Below are 17661 nucleotides of genomic sequence, written 5' to 3'. Positions count from 1 at the left end.
ACTCTGTTCCGATGAAAAACATGATTTTTGGGTTTCTGACATGTACATAAGGCATTTTTCTTTCGAAAGAGGAAAATGTCATTTCATTTTTGCAGTAACGGAGTACCGTTATTTCCGGCTTATAGAGCGCACCCGATTACAAGCCGCACCCACTCATTTTCACGTTTTAAGCTTGCTTTTTACATACATAGGCCCGCTTCAGTGTACAAGCCGCATGCATTACACAACGCCGTCAGCCCGACAAAGCACGTCCTGACTCCCAGATTGGGAGCAAATGTTGGAGGAGACAGCCTTGCGTCAGTTCATGAACTTGAATACGCCAACATCTGCTAAACAGCATGGAAGTGACTTCTGTTCACAAATTCCTCAGTTATGTTTTTTTTTACTTATTGACAATTGAGGTATCATAGATAAAATTACAAACAGTAATCATATAATCAACATTACATCCCTCAGTTATGATGAGGAAATTTACCTCCGCGATTCCCCATTTCCCATGAGTCTTAGGGGCTACAGACGGGGCCAACGCCCGGTGACGCCACACTGTTGTACGTGTTTAAGAATGAGCAAGGAGCAGCAGTGGATGGAGGGGCGAACGGGAACAGCTCTCCTTCCGCTTGTGTCGCGGCAGCAATATGGTAGGAACAGGGCTGGTTAAAAAAAAAAAAAACACACCAGTAAAATAAAGCAGCGGCGACTGAAAAGCGCGTGCCTCAGCGCGGTGCGTGCATCAGAAGTTTCCTTCCACAACAAACACTGTTGCTCCGCGGACACCTATGCGCTCCGCGCTCGCCCCTTGTCTCCCTTTCCCATCTTCTCCGACATCCCTGGCTAGGGCGGCTACAGGGAGGAGCGCTTCGTCACCATTGCGCCGGTGGACGGAGCAAATCGTGTCTGTGCGGAGCAATCGGACTTAATACTGTACGTTTTGTGTATGAGGGGAGGATGTGTTGTTACGTGCGGGAGCCTTCAGACTGCCATCGGTCCTGCAGCTCAATGTGAACGAGCAGCAGGAGAACATCTCTCCAGCTCACACGGCGGCTGTGGGTCGGTGTGAGCTTTTCAAAGTAAAATTCCGCTCAGTCCTTAGATACAGTTAAAACGATCACGTCAATTTGTGTTTCCAGTCGTGTCCCGACAAAATAAAGGCTGATGTTATTCCCACATATTTACGTGCAGCCAAGCTGCAGATTGCAGCTTTTCCATCACGCAGCTGACCGGCTTTTCCAAACCCGTTGGTGATGGTGGATTTTTTCACGCTGCTCTTAACGATTGCTTTTAACTTGAAAGCTGCGTCATATTGTAGTGGCGATCACGTGCACGTTGGGTCTAATGGCACCAAAGGATTCTGGGATGCGGCTGGGCATGAAGTCAAGTCCATGCTGTTTGGCTGCTTAGTGGTGTGTTCAAACATAAATGACTTGTTGCTTGGAGTTGAGTAAGCATTCAACCCATGCTCTGAAACTGAAAATACGTTCGTAAATAAGCCGCGTCACTGAATAAGCCGCGGGGCTGTAAGCACAGGACAAAAGTAGCGGCTTATAGTCCGGAAATTACGGTATTTCTCCTTTCAAATCTCTGCCAATCAAACTGTCGCTCAGTTTGAATTAATGAACCGTTTTGATGTCACAATGGCCCAGGAGCACATGCGCATTGTGCCAGCTCCCTGATCTGCCCCGTCCAGCGTGCACATGCCCAGGTGTGGGAGAAATGAAGAGGGCACATATTGCAGTGATACCTGCCCGCATTTTAAGCATGTCCAAGGCTGGATTTTATTGTTGGTTGCACTTATCTAAAATCAAACTTCTTAAAGTTAAAGTCCCAAATGTGTTCTCAGCATTTGTGTTCTCTCTCTTACAGAGTTTGAAGGCTTGCTGTCCTGCATTAACCAGAGAGGGTTTAAAAAAAAAAAGGAATAATCAGAGGAGCTTTTTTTCTTCTTCTATTTCCTTAATGAAAATAAGAAAAATGTCATGTTCAGGAGGCCCGAGCAGGCTGGCTGCTCATCCCGCAGCGGGTCTCTGTCTGGCCGCCAACTTGGCCCCCAGAAGCCGGTATAGTGAACGCCATTGCTCCAGCTCCATTGGCCCTGTAACAGATTGTCCACGGTGTACCCGCCTTTGATTTGGTTCAGACGGGTTCCAAATTGCCCTAGTTTGCCAAATGTATAAACACTTGAGGCCAAAATTTTAGCCCCATATGGAAATTTTCATTTTTTCTTCTTCTTACAACTATCTCCCAAGTGCTGTCAAATAGAGCAAAGAATTTTAAAGAGATTTTTTTTAATAGTTTTTTTTTTACTTTGCATGTAGAAACAAAATAATTTCACCAAGAAAAAAAAAAAACACCACGAAGATCCACCCCCTTTAAGAACTGACCTTTTTATTGACCTATAGGACAAACAATTGTTGTGCAATGATTTTCTTTAGCTTTGTAGTGCTCAAAGCATGTGAAATCAAGTTAAAACTGAGGGTTATCTTTCAATTTACACAGTGTAAAAACATTAGCTGCCAAAAATAAAAGAAATCAGTTTAGACTTGAGAAAAAGGATAATTGATGCTAAAAAAGTAGAAAGATAAACAAAGTTTTCAGAGCATTTTCAAGTGTCAAGAACTGGGGTGAGCAGTATCATTAAGAAATTCAATACAAGTCTCACAGTACAGAACAAGAGGTAGGAAGAAGTGAAAGATTTCAAAGACCCTGGAAAGGAAACGAGTGAGAGATGTGTCTAAGGACACCAATATGTAAGAATATGTACAAATATTTTTCCAGGGTCTCTGTGTCAACCTGTCACGCTCCAGCCAGAGAAACCCAAGAATAAGGGCCCTTGTGCCAAAATATATGTATGCAACCCAGTTATCAATAGTAATATTATAAAAGACATTGCAGAAAATGCATGGAAGATCATCTGAACACAATCCCTCAAGGCAAGAGGACATTCTTTTCTTTCACAGAGGCCAGTTCACTTCCTTTTACTTGAAGTTACAACATGTGATTCACACATGCACACCCACTGAAGGATCTTCCATGCATACTGTCCAGAGCTGCTTAAAGCTCCATGGAAATTTCCAGTTTGAACAAGCCTCTGCATTTGTATGGTTGACACAAACAGCTGAGGTATCAGTAGATTAAGACAACAGCATTTCACCAACTTTAAAGTAAAAGACCTTAGCGTTGGTGTTTCAATTACCCTCTGACTAAAACTAGAAATCCTGACAACAAATAGAAGATAAATGATGCCAATACCCTCCTGGGCAAAGAAAACACCTTTGAAGATACTATAAAAAAGCTCTTTAGACTTAAGTTTAATATATCTAGAAGGCAGCCTGTTAGAGTAGTTATAAATGTGCATTTAATTGTGTGACATTAAATTTGATTAAAACAAAAATGAAGCATCAAATTAAATCTAAAATATGGCTATAGTTTTGAGTTTACATTATAGCTTCAATAAAAATTATTAAAACAAAAAAGAAAGCATCAAATTAAACCACCTAAAATATGGCTCTAGTTTTGAGTTTACATTATAGCTTCAATAAAAATGATTTTAAAATATCAAAAACAGTCAGAGACAACAAGCTTTGATACAAGATTTCATTCCATTTCTCTGAGCTACTAAAATATAATACTTAAGCATGATAATTTAATATAGGCTGTGACTTTTTGACTGAAACATCTGACAGCCAAATTCTCACATCTTGGCCGCTCCACATTTTCTGGCCTATCCCTGAATTCAAATGTGTACTGAAACTGCATGAGGCAGCCAATGGAAAGGAAGGGAGGAAATAGGCTTGGAAGGCTGTCAGGCAGGGAGCAGTGAATGACCATATATGGTAAAATCTGCAGTCAGCAGGACTCGGTGGCAAAAGCAGCAAAGGCAGAGGCATCTGAGCACTACTGAGGTATTTAAACACAAACCAACTAAAATATTGGGGAAGCCCCAGATTATTATGCACAATCAGTATTTTTGCAGGAAACGATTGTTGTTTAGATAGCAACAAAAACTGTGTATGATATGGGAAAGAAATACATCTGTCTTGCATGCATGGACTAGAGTATGTAAATGATCCATTAAGAATGAATGGAGCTTTCAGTTACTGAATTTAAAGCAAAACACTGCATTAAATAATATCCTAAGAATCTACTTTGGAAAATAAGGTTGATGACAACGACAGAGTAAATAATCATGCAGGTTTCAACAATCCCATGTTTTCCCAGTTAATCTTTAAGGAATTTGTCAACTACCTAATAACTGTTACATTTAAACTCAACAGTTTGCCCTCACAGAAATGGGGGCAAGATAATGGCAATAGAGTTCTGACTGAATAAGAGAAGGGCTGACATGTTTTGCTGGACCAAAGATCTTTTCTCTGCATCTATGCTTTTGGACAAGACAAATGCAAAAATACATGTTTGTGTTGAGTGAGGGCAGTCTGCCACAAGTCAACATTTACGTAAACCACACCGCCTTTATCAGCTGGTAAAAAAAACAAAGTTTTAGATCTTTGGGTTTGCTTATGATACAGAAATTGACCAGCATGGCAAAGAAAAATTAAATCCATTATTACCAAAAAGACATATTTTGTACATATTTTCCACATACGATTATTTCAAGGGTCTCTTTGGTATGTAATTTATTTGTGGGAATAGGTTAAGTTTATGTCTTAGCGATTTTAGTTCACATGTAAAATGACAAACGATTACAGAAACATGTCAGATCTAGGACCATTGCTCTACAGAAGGGAAAAGGATAGGGACGTTTTTCTGTTGTGGTAAACATCTTTAAAGAGAAAACTGTTTATGTTACTAGCTTCATCTTGGTGTTGAATATTGGGACAAGCGGTGAACCGTGAAAGATGTGGGCAGTTGGTTAGGAAAGCAGAAATATTATGTCTAAAAGGCCCAGACATACTGCCAGTGGCCACAGTACATGTGTAGCAGTTCTCCTCCTACTGCAACTCTCACATAGCATGTTACCGAAGTGCAGAGGTTCAGAATGCTTTCAATTTGGAAGGACTCAAGAAATCCTGCAATAGATATAGAGTTCACATGTGGCCCATTACATTAAAGTCAGGCAGATTCTCTTCTCTTTAATCATTTCCTCTCCATCTCCCTGTTAGCTTGATGTGACTATTGCAGATTGCCAGCATTTACAATTTTTTTTAAATCAATACAAAACTCTAAGACTGTTTATTATTTACTGTAAAATACATTTAAAGTCCCCTATGAGATTTTTTTTAAATGTTCCCAGTCAGGCCTGCACAATTAATCCCAAATTTATAGTTATCGCAATTTCAAGCTGTTCAATATCCATATCGCAAAAGTTGACGAAAATCGCAATAAATGGTAAACCTTAAATGTGCTAAAACAATCTTATGGTAACTTGAACTATTTGATAAACTGAATAAATCCCTTTATGCATTGGACCAATCAAATGGAGCCCTTCACGTTGTTGGATGGAGCTTTTATGTTAGATGTTGCCCTCTTAATTAGACGAGGGTCATTTGGAGAATAAATTTAAGGAATTTTGACTCCTATTTAAATGTCAAATTTTCAGTGAAATGTTTTTGTTGTTTTTGCCATTTGTTCATTTATCGCAAGTTATATGGTCATCGCAATATTGATCACTAATATTGTATATAGCAGGGGTCCCCAAATCCAGGCCTCAAGGGCCGGATTCCTGCTGGTTTTCCAGACACCCTGTTTTATCAGCTGGTGATTACCTGGATCAGGTGTGTTTAGCCAATAAGGAGCTTGAATGGCAGAATGGTTGGAAAACATGTAGGACACCGGCCCTCGAGGCCTGGATGTGGGGACCCCTGGTATATAGTGAATTTTCCTCATATCATGAAGCCCAATTGATTTTTGATTTTTGATTTGAAATGGTTTATTTCAAGCAATTAAGTAGAGGTCTTCGTATTCCTGGGGTTTCTTTGGGGGCATGGTCAGCTCTCTTTTTTGGGGAAAATCAACCTTTTAAGTAATTTGAAGATAGTTGTATTCGCAGAGAGGCACGCCACGCGCCCTGCCCGTAACCCGGAACCGGAAAAATACACAACAGCAATATAATCATCAGTTATACATTCATACAGTAACTAATCAAACTTAGGATAATTAGACATATTAATAAATATTGCTTGAAAGGGAGTGGAAGGAAGCGAACTTATATAATCCCACCCCGTTATACTGTAACCATTTTATAACATGATTTATCAATATCCGGTTCCCAGTTTTTATCAGACATAACTAATAACTAATAACTAGTAACTATTCCCAGTGGTGTTTTAATTATGATTATGTAGTTTTTAGCCAAAATCCCGCAACCTAAATTTCTTAAAAAGCCATATTTCATGTCTATCTAAAGCCTGTTTCCAAAATCTCCTCTACATGGGCGTGGCCATTGGCGCTGATCTGAGTAGCCTGCCCACATTCCCTCCTTTCTGCAAGCTACATATTACATGAGTGAAGAGCTGATACAAGGGAGGGGGTACAAACGACTCATGACAGTCTCTATTCTCAAAGGTTTATCTTTAGCATAAAGAAAGGGTGGAAAGTGATATTTTTGGTTCCAAATCGACACTTTTTGAACAATGTGCAGATTGACAAGACTAAAACAGTGTCTACCAAACCCTGTAGTTTAATAAAATCACACACGAAAAAGAACTTTGATAAGCCAATGAATAATGCTTTGAATTAAACTATCATTTAAGATACACAGGCGCGATTTGCACGGCAGAGGTGGCCAGTTTCAACGTTAAGTCAATGGTACAGACGCAATCTGAGGTCCAGCAGTGGGATTTGAGTGATGGGCTAGGTGCAAAGGTCTGGCAGCAGCACAATTTTAGTGGGGCAATTTGGTACCCGTCTGAACCAAATTGCCCAACAGTACTCGTCCCGACGTAGGCGGGTACACCCTGTAGATTCTGTTGCAAGACCAATGGAGCTGGAGCAATTGCGATCACTATGCCAGCTCTTGGGAGGCAAGCTGGCGACCAAACAGAGACCCGCTGCGGGGTGAGGAGCAAGCCTGATTGGGCCTCCTGAACTTTGTGATATTTTTCATAAGAAAAGTCTTTCATAAAAATAAAAATAAAAAGCCACATGCACACAATCATCATAGGGGCGTTTAAGAATAGAAGACAAAAGGTAAACATCATCCTTCAGATGCATTAGCATTTGAACAAAACAAACAAGAATCAGAGCTTTATGTATCCCCCAGCCCCCCTTCTTTGTATGACAAAAGCAACATTGCACTGTGTGTCAAACAAAGGCTCAGAGCAGCTGACAGTGCACAAAGATTTGCCAAGACACAATAAAAGAAAATAGGTTAGCCAGATGTATATAACTTCACATTATGGAGTGAAAATACTTTTTCCTTTAAAACAGATCAAGTAACATTTGCCTTTTTTTCTAAACCATTTTTATTGAGACTTTAACATATAGCAAAACAAATCGAAGCACAAAACATGTCATTTTTTGATGTGGTCTATAGAAAATCTAACATTAGTAAATTATTCTTTAAGTACTTATTTTGATAAACTGTGAAGCAACTAGCAAATATCTCCAATGCTGTGTCAAAATGATTCACTGCAGTGAAGTCTAGCCATACCATTTGCAGTGACAAATCTGCCCCACTTTTAAGATCTGCTTTGCCAGCTGATGCTATAGTGATTTGCATGCTTTGCACGCTCACAAAAAGGAAATCTATCACACCACTCAGCTCTGTAGAAAACACAGGCATTTAGACATATCAATTCAGTTTCGGGAGAACAATTTCAGTTTTTTATCTTTTTCTTTCCAGGTTTTAAACTAAGTGTATGTCAAAGAATGGAGAATACATGTTTTCAACTTCTTGGAGACTGCCTTTCAACCTTTACACTGAGAAACAAATGAGTACAACCTCTAATAAATGATTTTGTCTGTAAAGCAAGCAATTACAGTTTGGTTTTATTTCCATTCACATTCAAGTCACATGTGCATCAATCTTTCAAACCTTCTGTTAAAGTGCGCTTTGTGAGCGTAACAACTTAGTTAGGAAAAACCTGTACATATCCAGTGATGTATAGACCAAAAGTAAAACCAATAACAGTACCATATGAAATTCAGCAGGGAGGATACACCCTAGCTGAAGGAGAAGTTTATTAACAGAAACCCTACACATTTGGTAAGTTTTGACAGAAAAATTCATTTATTTAAACTGCGAGTGTATTTTTTAAATCTAATTTAAGCAAAGTAATATTGCCTGAAGCTTTCTTCCCTCATAAAGGACTCATTCATTACTAAATTACACAGCAGTGGAAGACCCATTTGTTCAATGGATACACAGTGCTGTACTGGGATATGGTATGCAGAGGGCAGCTCACACAAAGATGGTGAGGAGAGCAGGAGGCCAGCCAAAGTGGCTGGACTTGTAGATCACCACTATGACAGGCTTTATTCAAAGAGGTGCTGAAAGGTGTAAGCTGTGTGATGACAGTCTATGAATCCAATCCCCCAGTTCCAGAGTCGTCTCGTGTGACAGCATGACGGTGTAACCTTATTACAGACTTAGGGCAATTCTGTCAACAGTAATGCAGTGTTTATGTTGCTTTGAGTCTTCGGCCGTGACACTTGGCTACTGCTAAAGCTAAAAGCAGCAAATACTTCATCTTTTCCAGTTATACTGTATGGAAAGATATTCCAGGACACCAACCTTTAATGCTGACTAACTCAAAGCCCTTACAACAGCAAAGTCAAAGCAAAAGGAGTGCCTGAAGGTTTATTCATCTAAATTGTTTACAACAAAACAGTCTTGAAATGTGGTCTAGCCCAGCCCTAGAGTAAATTTAAGGAAGGACTCCTTATATGGTGTCAAAAGTGAGGAGACTTTTGACTCCAGAGTTTTGGAGTAGTTTCTCTTTTACACACGAGGGTGTGTGAATAGGCTGCTGCTGGTAATTATTAATCCCAGAGTAAACCCAAAACATGAAGAGTCAGCAATCCTACTTATAGGGAAGACCGTTTTCTAATGCAAACTCAAAAAATAGATAGTAAAATGAGCAATACATTTCTAGAAAGATGACCACCTCTAAAAGAAAAAAAGAGGGTAAAAAACCGCCTCAGAAAAAAGGGGCTCCACGCTTCCATTTAAAATTACTTTCCACAACAAAGCAGATCTTTCTTTGTAATTTTTCTAAAAAAAATAAACAAAATAGAATAAAGATACAAGGACACAACTAGAAGTCGCCCACACCTAAGATTACTCCACATTCCACATATTTCCTAAGCTCACATGTGGCAGAAACATGCTGTAGCATGTAGACATGGGTTTGAAAAACACTACCGGAGCAAGTGCAGGCCATGCTCAAGCTTTTGCACAGCACACCAAAAACTTACCTTGTGAAGAGGAAGAACAAGGAAAGCTCCACCCCCACTGGCCTCCACAATAATGGCGACAAACTTGGGGTTCACTGCACAAAAGGCGCTATCCCATGTGACCCTTGAAACGCGGATGTCATCGTAGCACTGATCATTCTTTACCGCCTGGCCAAAGACGTGACGGAATTTGCTCTGTCGTACAACTCGTTTCATATCTGCAGGAAGAGCCGGGGGGAAAAAAAGATGTAAAGTCTGCCTAAAACACATAATTAGGTCTCATTGCAAAAATAAAGGGAAAAAAGGAACACGATCAACATTACAAATAAATTATAAAAAGCAGCAGCTTTCTTTTTTTTTTTTTATTGAGTAAGCTACATCCTGTTCCAACTTCTGTCAGGGAGCACAACAATAACTTAGGTGAAAAGAAAACATGAAGCATGCATTATGAAAGAAACTCATTCCACATTAATACTACAAATGGTATTTTAATTAGTTTACATAAAAAATACTTTTGCAGTAAGATGAGAAAGGAAAACTAAACTTAGTTCAGTAATAACAGTCAAAGCATGCTTTGTAATAAATTCAAATTCAAAAGTTTAAAATATTAAATAAAAGTTTATTTATATACAATTCTGTAAATAGGTAAACTATTTTAATCAGCTTTTAAAAGTATTCCTTTATAAATGTGTAAACTTTTTTTAAAAGCATCAGCACCTCAAAGGTACACAATACATGTTAATTTTTCCTTCTGTGTTGTTCGAGGGTGGAGTGCTGACTACATCCTACACTCCCCAATAATTAGCCTCAATAAAAATTTGTTTCTAATTGCAGGAATTAAAACCAAATGTATGAGAGGAAAAAGCTTTAACGTTCTAATAATTGCTAAACTATCACATCTGTTGTATGATTGCAACTTCCTCACCCAGCAGCACTGAAAAGGGAGAGGAAAAGATGAAATCTTTCTTTACTGAAGCTTAAAAAACCCATAAGGGACCACTACTTAAAGAAAATATAAATTACCTTTCTGTGCTTTATTATAGACATGTGGGCATCTACAGTTACTTTAAAAAAAAAAAAAAACACCTTACACACCACCTTAGTTTGAAAATGTGTACTTTAGTGAACTATTCATTTTCAAGCCACCGTTAAGTCACAGAACCGGCTCAGAGTACAATCATCTGTATCTCGAGCCAAGGTCTCCACCCACAACTTTATTCCACCTTGAAATGCATTTGCTGTACTTTCCCCAAAAAACTTCAGTTAATGGGTGATTTAATCCATTAAAAAAATATATATTTTAATCACAAGAAGAACAATTCTTTTTTAATTACCATCTGTATGAAACTAGAAATTTAGAAAATACCTTTTTCTGTCCTCTCAGCTGTAATGCTCTACATCACTGCATGTACATTTCACAATCTGCAAGTAATGCATTTTACATCCCCTATAGTTATTAAACAGACCAGGATCCACAAATGCTAGGACACTTGCTGTGTTAATGTTGACTTAGTGACAGGACATCTGTGTTTGTGTTTTGTTCCATATTAAATGCAGATTTGCCTGGCTATCACAAAAAGATTTGCTATACACTACAATACCCAGTCATCCTAAAGCTATCCTGAAAAACCATTTATGGAACTAGTTTTTTTTCCCCCCATTTCCGCTGGTAAAAAAAGAAAGAAAAAAAGCTGCTTTGTCAATCAGATCTTAGCAGAACTAGCTAATAAATAGATGGGAGAAATTCTCCAGGAAACTTTTTTTTAAATGCATTGCAATTTAAAAAACAAAAATGAACAGAATGATTAACTCAGAAAAGCGGAAGTAAGAGGGCACGGCATGGCTGCGATACGCCAAAGACAAGCTATGACAAGAGAGTAATCCAACCAGCAGTTCAGCATTGCACTGAGTGGAGGCACTCCTACTTGTGTTCACTTGAAGGGAATACCAACTTTTTTCAAAGTAATTACAAATGTTATTGCACATTTCTTTACGCGATTGATACAAATTTGACATCTCTCTCTCCTGAGCGGACTCTGGTCCCTCGACCCATTCCAACTGTCAAGGTGTGATGTTGACTCAGCTATTTTACACTTCTAAAATAGCAATAACATCATTGCTGCACTTCATTATAAAACACCCAATGAAATAGGTAAGCTTAAAACATACACACAGCAACCAATTGCTTGTTCAGCTGACACATTCAAAAATGTGTGAGCAGCAAATGGAAAGAGCAGTAAGATGCTGGGGATTTCTAGTCTTGGACTTTTGCCTACAGATAAATGCATTTTTTTAAGATGGTACATTTTAATCAATCAACAATATGGAATACTTTATTTTCCAAATATGTTCTCTTTCCTAAACAGAAATTAAATAAAACCCATCCCAAAAAATGTTCTGCTCTCTTTGGGAGGGAGTAAAAGGGTTCTTGTTGGTTTTAATCTTTTAACTTTACCAATAGATTTAAAGAAACAAAACCAAATCCAGTCCACTCCCATTGCCTTGTTGTCCAACAATGATGAGAGACATCACCAAAAAAATGGTTGTACACGCAAGAAGATGTCCACAGAATTTTGGGCCATCTTACAACCAACCTGCCCACTTTAGAGGATTAACTTTGAGGACACGAAAATTCAACTTAGACCAAGATGGGGTCGAGAGCAAAACAATATAATGTAAAAGGCGCTTGTTGGACTTCCAATTAAGGCTGCTACTTTGGCACAGAACACCTGACTACAAAAGTAGTGTCTTAAGGAAGATGCAATATCTAATAAAAACAAGTCAACTACTTATCTAATCACCATGTTAGTTAAGATATATGAAAAAAAATGAAAAAATCCTTAACAATGTCAATCCCTCAAATGTGTATTATAAAAAAGTGGAATATTATGGACAAGCAAATGTCAATTTGCTGATAAATATTGCAATGTGAGGAGGAAGGTCAAAGTTAAGACTGGAACACCTATAATTAATATTTGAACTGCCACTGTGTTTGACTCCTGAAGATGTTTGTCAGAGTAATTGCCTCAGTAAAAAGGAGGAAATTATTTTGCTCTGACTAAAGGCGGCAAAACTGCAAGAGAACTGCTAGGAAAGTAAATAAATCATATGCATTTTTCTTTTTTATTAGGATCCCTGTTTGGCCATCAAGGCACTACTTTAAATCTTAAATATTTAATTGTTGTAAAAAAGAACTTGATTCAAGACTCATCTCAGTTACATCATAATAAAGTACTTGAAGGGTACAGGTTTTAATCAATACAATCTGTTACTGACTGAGTAAACAAAGTCCACAGAAGGATGTTTAGCCTAGAAAGGAAGCTTATTTAAAAGTAGGAAATAAACTTTGAGGCTTTGCTTTGAACAGTGTCAGAAGACATTCAATCTTCCATATCCCTGTAACATTTAATTATGATCAGACATTCCAATTAAACAAAAACTACCTCATTCTGCTATAAGCCATTTGCATTTCAAACTTGCTTCTTTTTCTTTGATGGGCCACAACTATTCATAGAATTGATTAAACATTAGTATGTCTCCAACCCTATAATAAAGATATGGCAGTAGAAAAAGATGCTGCAAGACAATTTTTCGCAATTTATATCATCGCAGTATATTGATCACTAATATCGCGAGTTTTCCTCATATCGTGCAGCCTTAATTATTTTAGTCACTTTTTCCTGGTTTACTACAATCATGGCATCATCCAGGTAGCTACAGGTGCTGGTCACTAGGGGTGTGTGGGGATGACCTCATCCCCGCACATTTTTTGGAAAGTATTTATTTTATTTTTTCAAGTTCTTCATATGGTGCGTGATTGGAACTATAATAAACACATTAGACACATTCATCTTTGGTGATAATTTACTTTTTCTGCTAGTCCTGTGTTCAGACTTCAAGGGTTTCCCTCTACTCACACGCGCAGTTTCAGAAACACATCCTCTTTCTACAACAGAAGTTTCTGTCTCGCGAGGAAATACGACAAATTTACTGCGTTCTAATTATTCATTTCCATTGTATTCATTTCCATTACAAGCTGCGTGCGTTCTTGAGTGCGCGACACGGCCGGCCGCCGTAGGATTCTGTGTTGTTGTTCTGTTTTGTTTTGTTTTGTTTTTTTTTGGGGGGGGGGGGGGGGGTCATCACCACGGTGATGAAAAATCCCACACCGTCACAGCTCTACTGGTCACCATCAGACAACAAAATTTAGCAGACAGGGTGTTTGCGACATGCTATGTTATGTGGTTGGCCTAAATGTTCTTTTTGTGTTTTGAGTTACAATACAGTCAGTTATAAATGGTCAGTGAATTTTCCACAATCCTTGAAGTCAAGTCCCTCTGTGGTTGCCTTTTGTCTTTTGTCACAAAGCCTAAAAAAGATGCCACGTCAATCTCCTTCCTGTAATCAAGGCCACAGAACTTTAGTAATCAGATTCAAGCAACATTCCATAACTGTTTTTAACAATGAATAAGATAAGGTTTTTTCCTCCTTGTTCTACCTTCAATACTAACCAAAGAAATATATTATCTCTTCCTAACGTTGCAAGATAAGAATTTTGGTAAACAACAAAGGTGCAGCTTAAAGTTTCAAAATAAAATCCAATCCAGCACATCAAAATATCCCTACACACGCTATGTGCCTTTTAGTGTGCCTAGGACAACAAGGGGCCAAAGGCCAACCCAGATGTGACAAAGTTCATTAGACAGGTTTCCAGCTTCTTAAATGTTTACTATCAATACTTGATAGCCTTTGCAACTTCCTCCAAATTAAGAAAAAAAAAAACTCCACTTTCAGACATGACATTTGTGTCACCTCCATACTATGTGGAGGAATAACTACGGTTACATTTACACCATAATTCAAAGAGGAAATCCCTCTATATAAGGTTATATTCTAAATATTTTGGTTATACGTGCCGCAGCAGCACATTTATATCCATTTGTGAGCAGATACTGCTATAATACATCATCAGACACAGATGTGTTTCTAGCAAGAACTTTTACCCACTCTGGAAAAAGACCACCATCTTGGACATTACATTTTTTACATGATGCGTTTAAAGTTTAGTATGTCATGTCCACATTTTCAAGCAGAGTTGTGGAAAATTGTTCAGAGTTTAATATGATGTACGGTCAAGACAGAAAGTGTTTCTGAACAAGTCTTGTCAAGCAAACTCATCAGTTGCTGAAAGAGTCAGTAACAGAGTAAACTTTTTCCTGCCATTGCAATTAAAGCATTAACATGAGAGGAGTTTCTGAATAAAATCAGCATATCCAACTCCATGATCTGAGAGAACCTATTCTTGCTGTGCTGATCAGAAAGGCAGTGTAACAGTGTATATACAGTGGCTAAACTGTTCTGACATACTGATTTCCACCCCCATCTGAACTGCGTGTCACTTAACTGTACTGTGAGATTCAGGGATAAATCTTAAACTTTTAATGCTGCCCTGGCTTAAGGTTCTGGCTTAACAGGGATTGTCTTTAAAGTATTTCAAAATTAATCAAAACAGGAAAAGCTTCAAGTGTGGCTGTTTTACAAACTGGAGCCATGTTTGCATCTAATTACTCTTAAAGACCCACTCCAATGAAAATCCTGTTTTTGGTGATTTTAACATGCTCTTGAAGCATTTTTCTCATGATAGAGGAGATATATAAAAGAAATTTAAGATTAAAACTGTTTCTGAGTACTTCTTTATTCAAATCGGGATGGATCAGGAGCAAATAAAAACCGGCCGTTTGAAAAAGCTCTCAGTTGTGACGCAGCAACTGAAATGGGCGGGCCAAAGTCTTCCTGCTCCGCTCCACTCTGATGCATCTACCTGCAGACAAATAGATCCATGTACGTCTTCATTTTCCTCATCTGAGCTGGCATCTGGCTCAAAACTGTACAGCTGGATAGCTCCGATAGTGCTTGCCATTTTGTTGCTCTACTTTTGTTATCTGTCAGATATCCCAACTTCTGCTCCAACAGTCCCACCCACAACACGGAGGCAAATTTCTGATGAACGCCTGCCGCTCTGCAGAAATCATGTCTTAAAACAGGACGCAGGTTTGTTTTTTTTCTTTTATTTATGCTAAAAACAGCATAATCATAGTTAAAAAAACCCACTGGGAACGCATTTACAATAGATAAAAATACAGTTGGAGTGGGACTTTCAAGAACATGCAACTTATTTTCAGCACCACATTTAAAAGTAAATTTACAGATACAGCTGAATCTTTTTTATATGTATAGCATACAAAATTATTAAATTGCAACAAATATGTCTATTTTAAAAAAGGTATTGCCATAACATTTTACTTTTTAAAAGAGAATTGAAAGATTACTACAATGCCCAGTGTAATTTCATCCAGCTGTTTTGTTAATTCTGCTTTAGATCTTAAGCTTAGCTTCCCTCTGCTTCCTGACCCACTTCCTCTGTCCACCAAGTCATGGGAAGGAAGCAGCACATTTCTGAAGGCCTTGAACTGCAGAAAAACAACTACCGTTAGATGTGTCTGGAATGGCTAACAAATCCAAACACAGTTCTACTACAGTAAACTGACACATGGCTTATCAGAATTTGTTTGGATTGTGGAAGATTAATTGGGGGGGGGGGACCATTTTTAACCAGCTACAGGAGTTACTTAAGACTCTGGTCAGATCCATCTCAGCCATTACAAATCAAACCATTCCATTGTAATAAACACGCAAATGAAGCAGACAGAGGGCTTTCACAGTGGACTGTTTGGGACATCATCCAGACACTTCCACTCCATAAGGCGATCGTTTATGACGTCTCACCGTGTCGTTATTTCCAAAAAAAACATCAGATTTTGCTCAAGTATTTATAACTATTTGAATTGTAAAATAAACGGAAAATTGAAAGAAAAAAAAGGCAGCTCATAAAACACATGGCAATGAATTAACTATCATCGTTTGGTTAAAATCATTTCTGAAACAGTTGTGGGATTCATTGCATAATTTCACCTAAGTCATGAAACATATTATTTGAAGTATAAAATCGGTCTATTTAAAGGGGAAACGTGTTAAAATACTATATAGGCATTAGGCTGGGAAAATGTGTAGAGTAATTCATGTGAAATCGATTGGTTTAAACACGGGTCGTTTGAAATGAGAAATCCGTTTCGGCGCAGCAGTGTCTCGCAGTTCTAAATAATTACAACACGCAGATTTCATGCAAACAATTCTCCACGTGTTGTAACCACAGAAGCGGAGCCGGTTGGGAAGAATAATCGACGCAGCCGAGGAATGCACCATTAAATCCGGAACTATTTCCCCCCAGATATTACCCCAATAAAACACGGTTTGTGGTTAGGCTACATTTCACATCTGTGCGAATTTGGGAATAGTTTCTTGCGTGGCAAAATTAGAGTTAACTATACGTATGTGTGAAGAAGCTATTGTTCGATTATGAAGAGAATGCCACAGGCCAGGGCGCGGTTATCCTGGCTGCACCTCCGTCTATTTGGTTCTGTCTTTTCGGAGATAAGTTTTCCAGCTGCACTAGTTAGCTACTCCACCCTGCCGGACCAAATACCTCATTTCAACCTGCCAAATTGTGCGCCAATCCAACCAAGTATTAGGAGGAAATATATTTTTTAAATACACTTTAATTCTGTATTCGTTAAAACACAAAACCACGACTCAGCCATCAAAAATGCTAACGCTAGCTAAAAAGAAGCCGTTTACATTAAACTGAGTATCCCGGTTGATTTTAGCTAGCGCGTGCACTTTTCTGTCTGGGCTGCTGTGGTTAGCTGGAGAAGGAGACGACCAGGAAGCACATTTATAAAAATAATGGATACACACAAAAAGAAGTGAAACAAGTCACAGAAGCCTAGACTTACCTTAAAAAATGAAATTAAAAGTGTTCTTGGAAAACAAATGGATAAAACACAGTCCAATGTGTGGCGGAATTGATTTCTGCTTCCAAGTGAGCCGCTCCTGCACTGATAGAAACCGCTCTGTGTGCTCTTTCCCCTCTTTCCTGTAAACCCCACCCACCCCTTCTTTTGTTTCGATCGGGTCTCTTTGACGAACAGCAGCAACAGCCAATCAGAATAGAGATGTGGACAAGGAGTCCAGAGTTCACGCTCCTTCTGGATTGCCGTAAATCGCTGTTGATTGTCTTGTTAGAGCATTTTTTAAAAATCCTTACTGGTACTACAAAACATGTATTTATATATATGGTATATCGCAATAGCATCATGTTAATAATAAGTGACCATTGGAAAGTGCTTAAAATGTTTTACTTATAATCGTTTCTAATGTTTTTTTAAAAATAATTTTATCAAATACATGCAC

At 38.4% G+C, this 17661-nt stretch overlaps 1 protein-coding gene across 2 annotated transcripts in view; it reads right to left on the bottom strand.

Moving 5' to 3' along the window:
- Positions 1–17483, bottom strand: part of coro1ca (coronin, actin binding protein, 1Ca) — a 31021-nt gene extending 13538 nt beyond the window's left edge. The window contains exons 1-2 of one of the 2 annotated variants that reach the window (XM_004072381.5): positions 17205–17483; positions 9373–9569 (exon numbers count right to left, since the gene is read on the bottom strand). In XM_004072381.5, the coding sequence (XP_004072429.1) occupies positions 9373–9567 (195 nt within the window). In that variant the 5' untranslated portion in view covers positions 9568–9569; positions 17205–17483. The remainder of the gene's footprint in view (positions 1–9372; positions 9570–17204) is intronic. The other variant, XM_078952947.1, reaches the window with a different exon arrangement.
- Positions 17484–17661: the final 178 nt, after the last annotated feature.

This window comes from Oryzias latipes, chromosome 9, assembly GCF_053564925.1.
Source record: "Oryzias latipes strain Hd-rR chromosome 9, Olatipes_Hd-rR_3.1".
Classification (NCBI taxonomy): domain Eukaryota; kingdom Metazoa; phylum Chordata; class Actinopteri; order Beloniformes; family Adrianichthyidae; genus Oryzias; species Oryzias latipes.
Note: the sequence above shows the minus strand (reverse complement) of the source record. Positions and strands in the feature narration are given on the sequence as shown.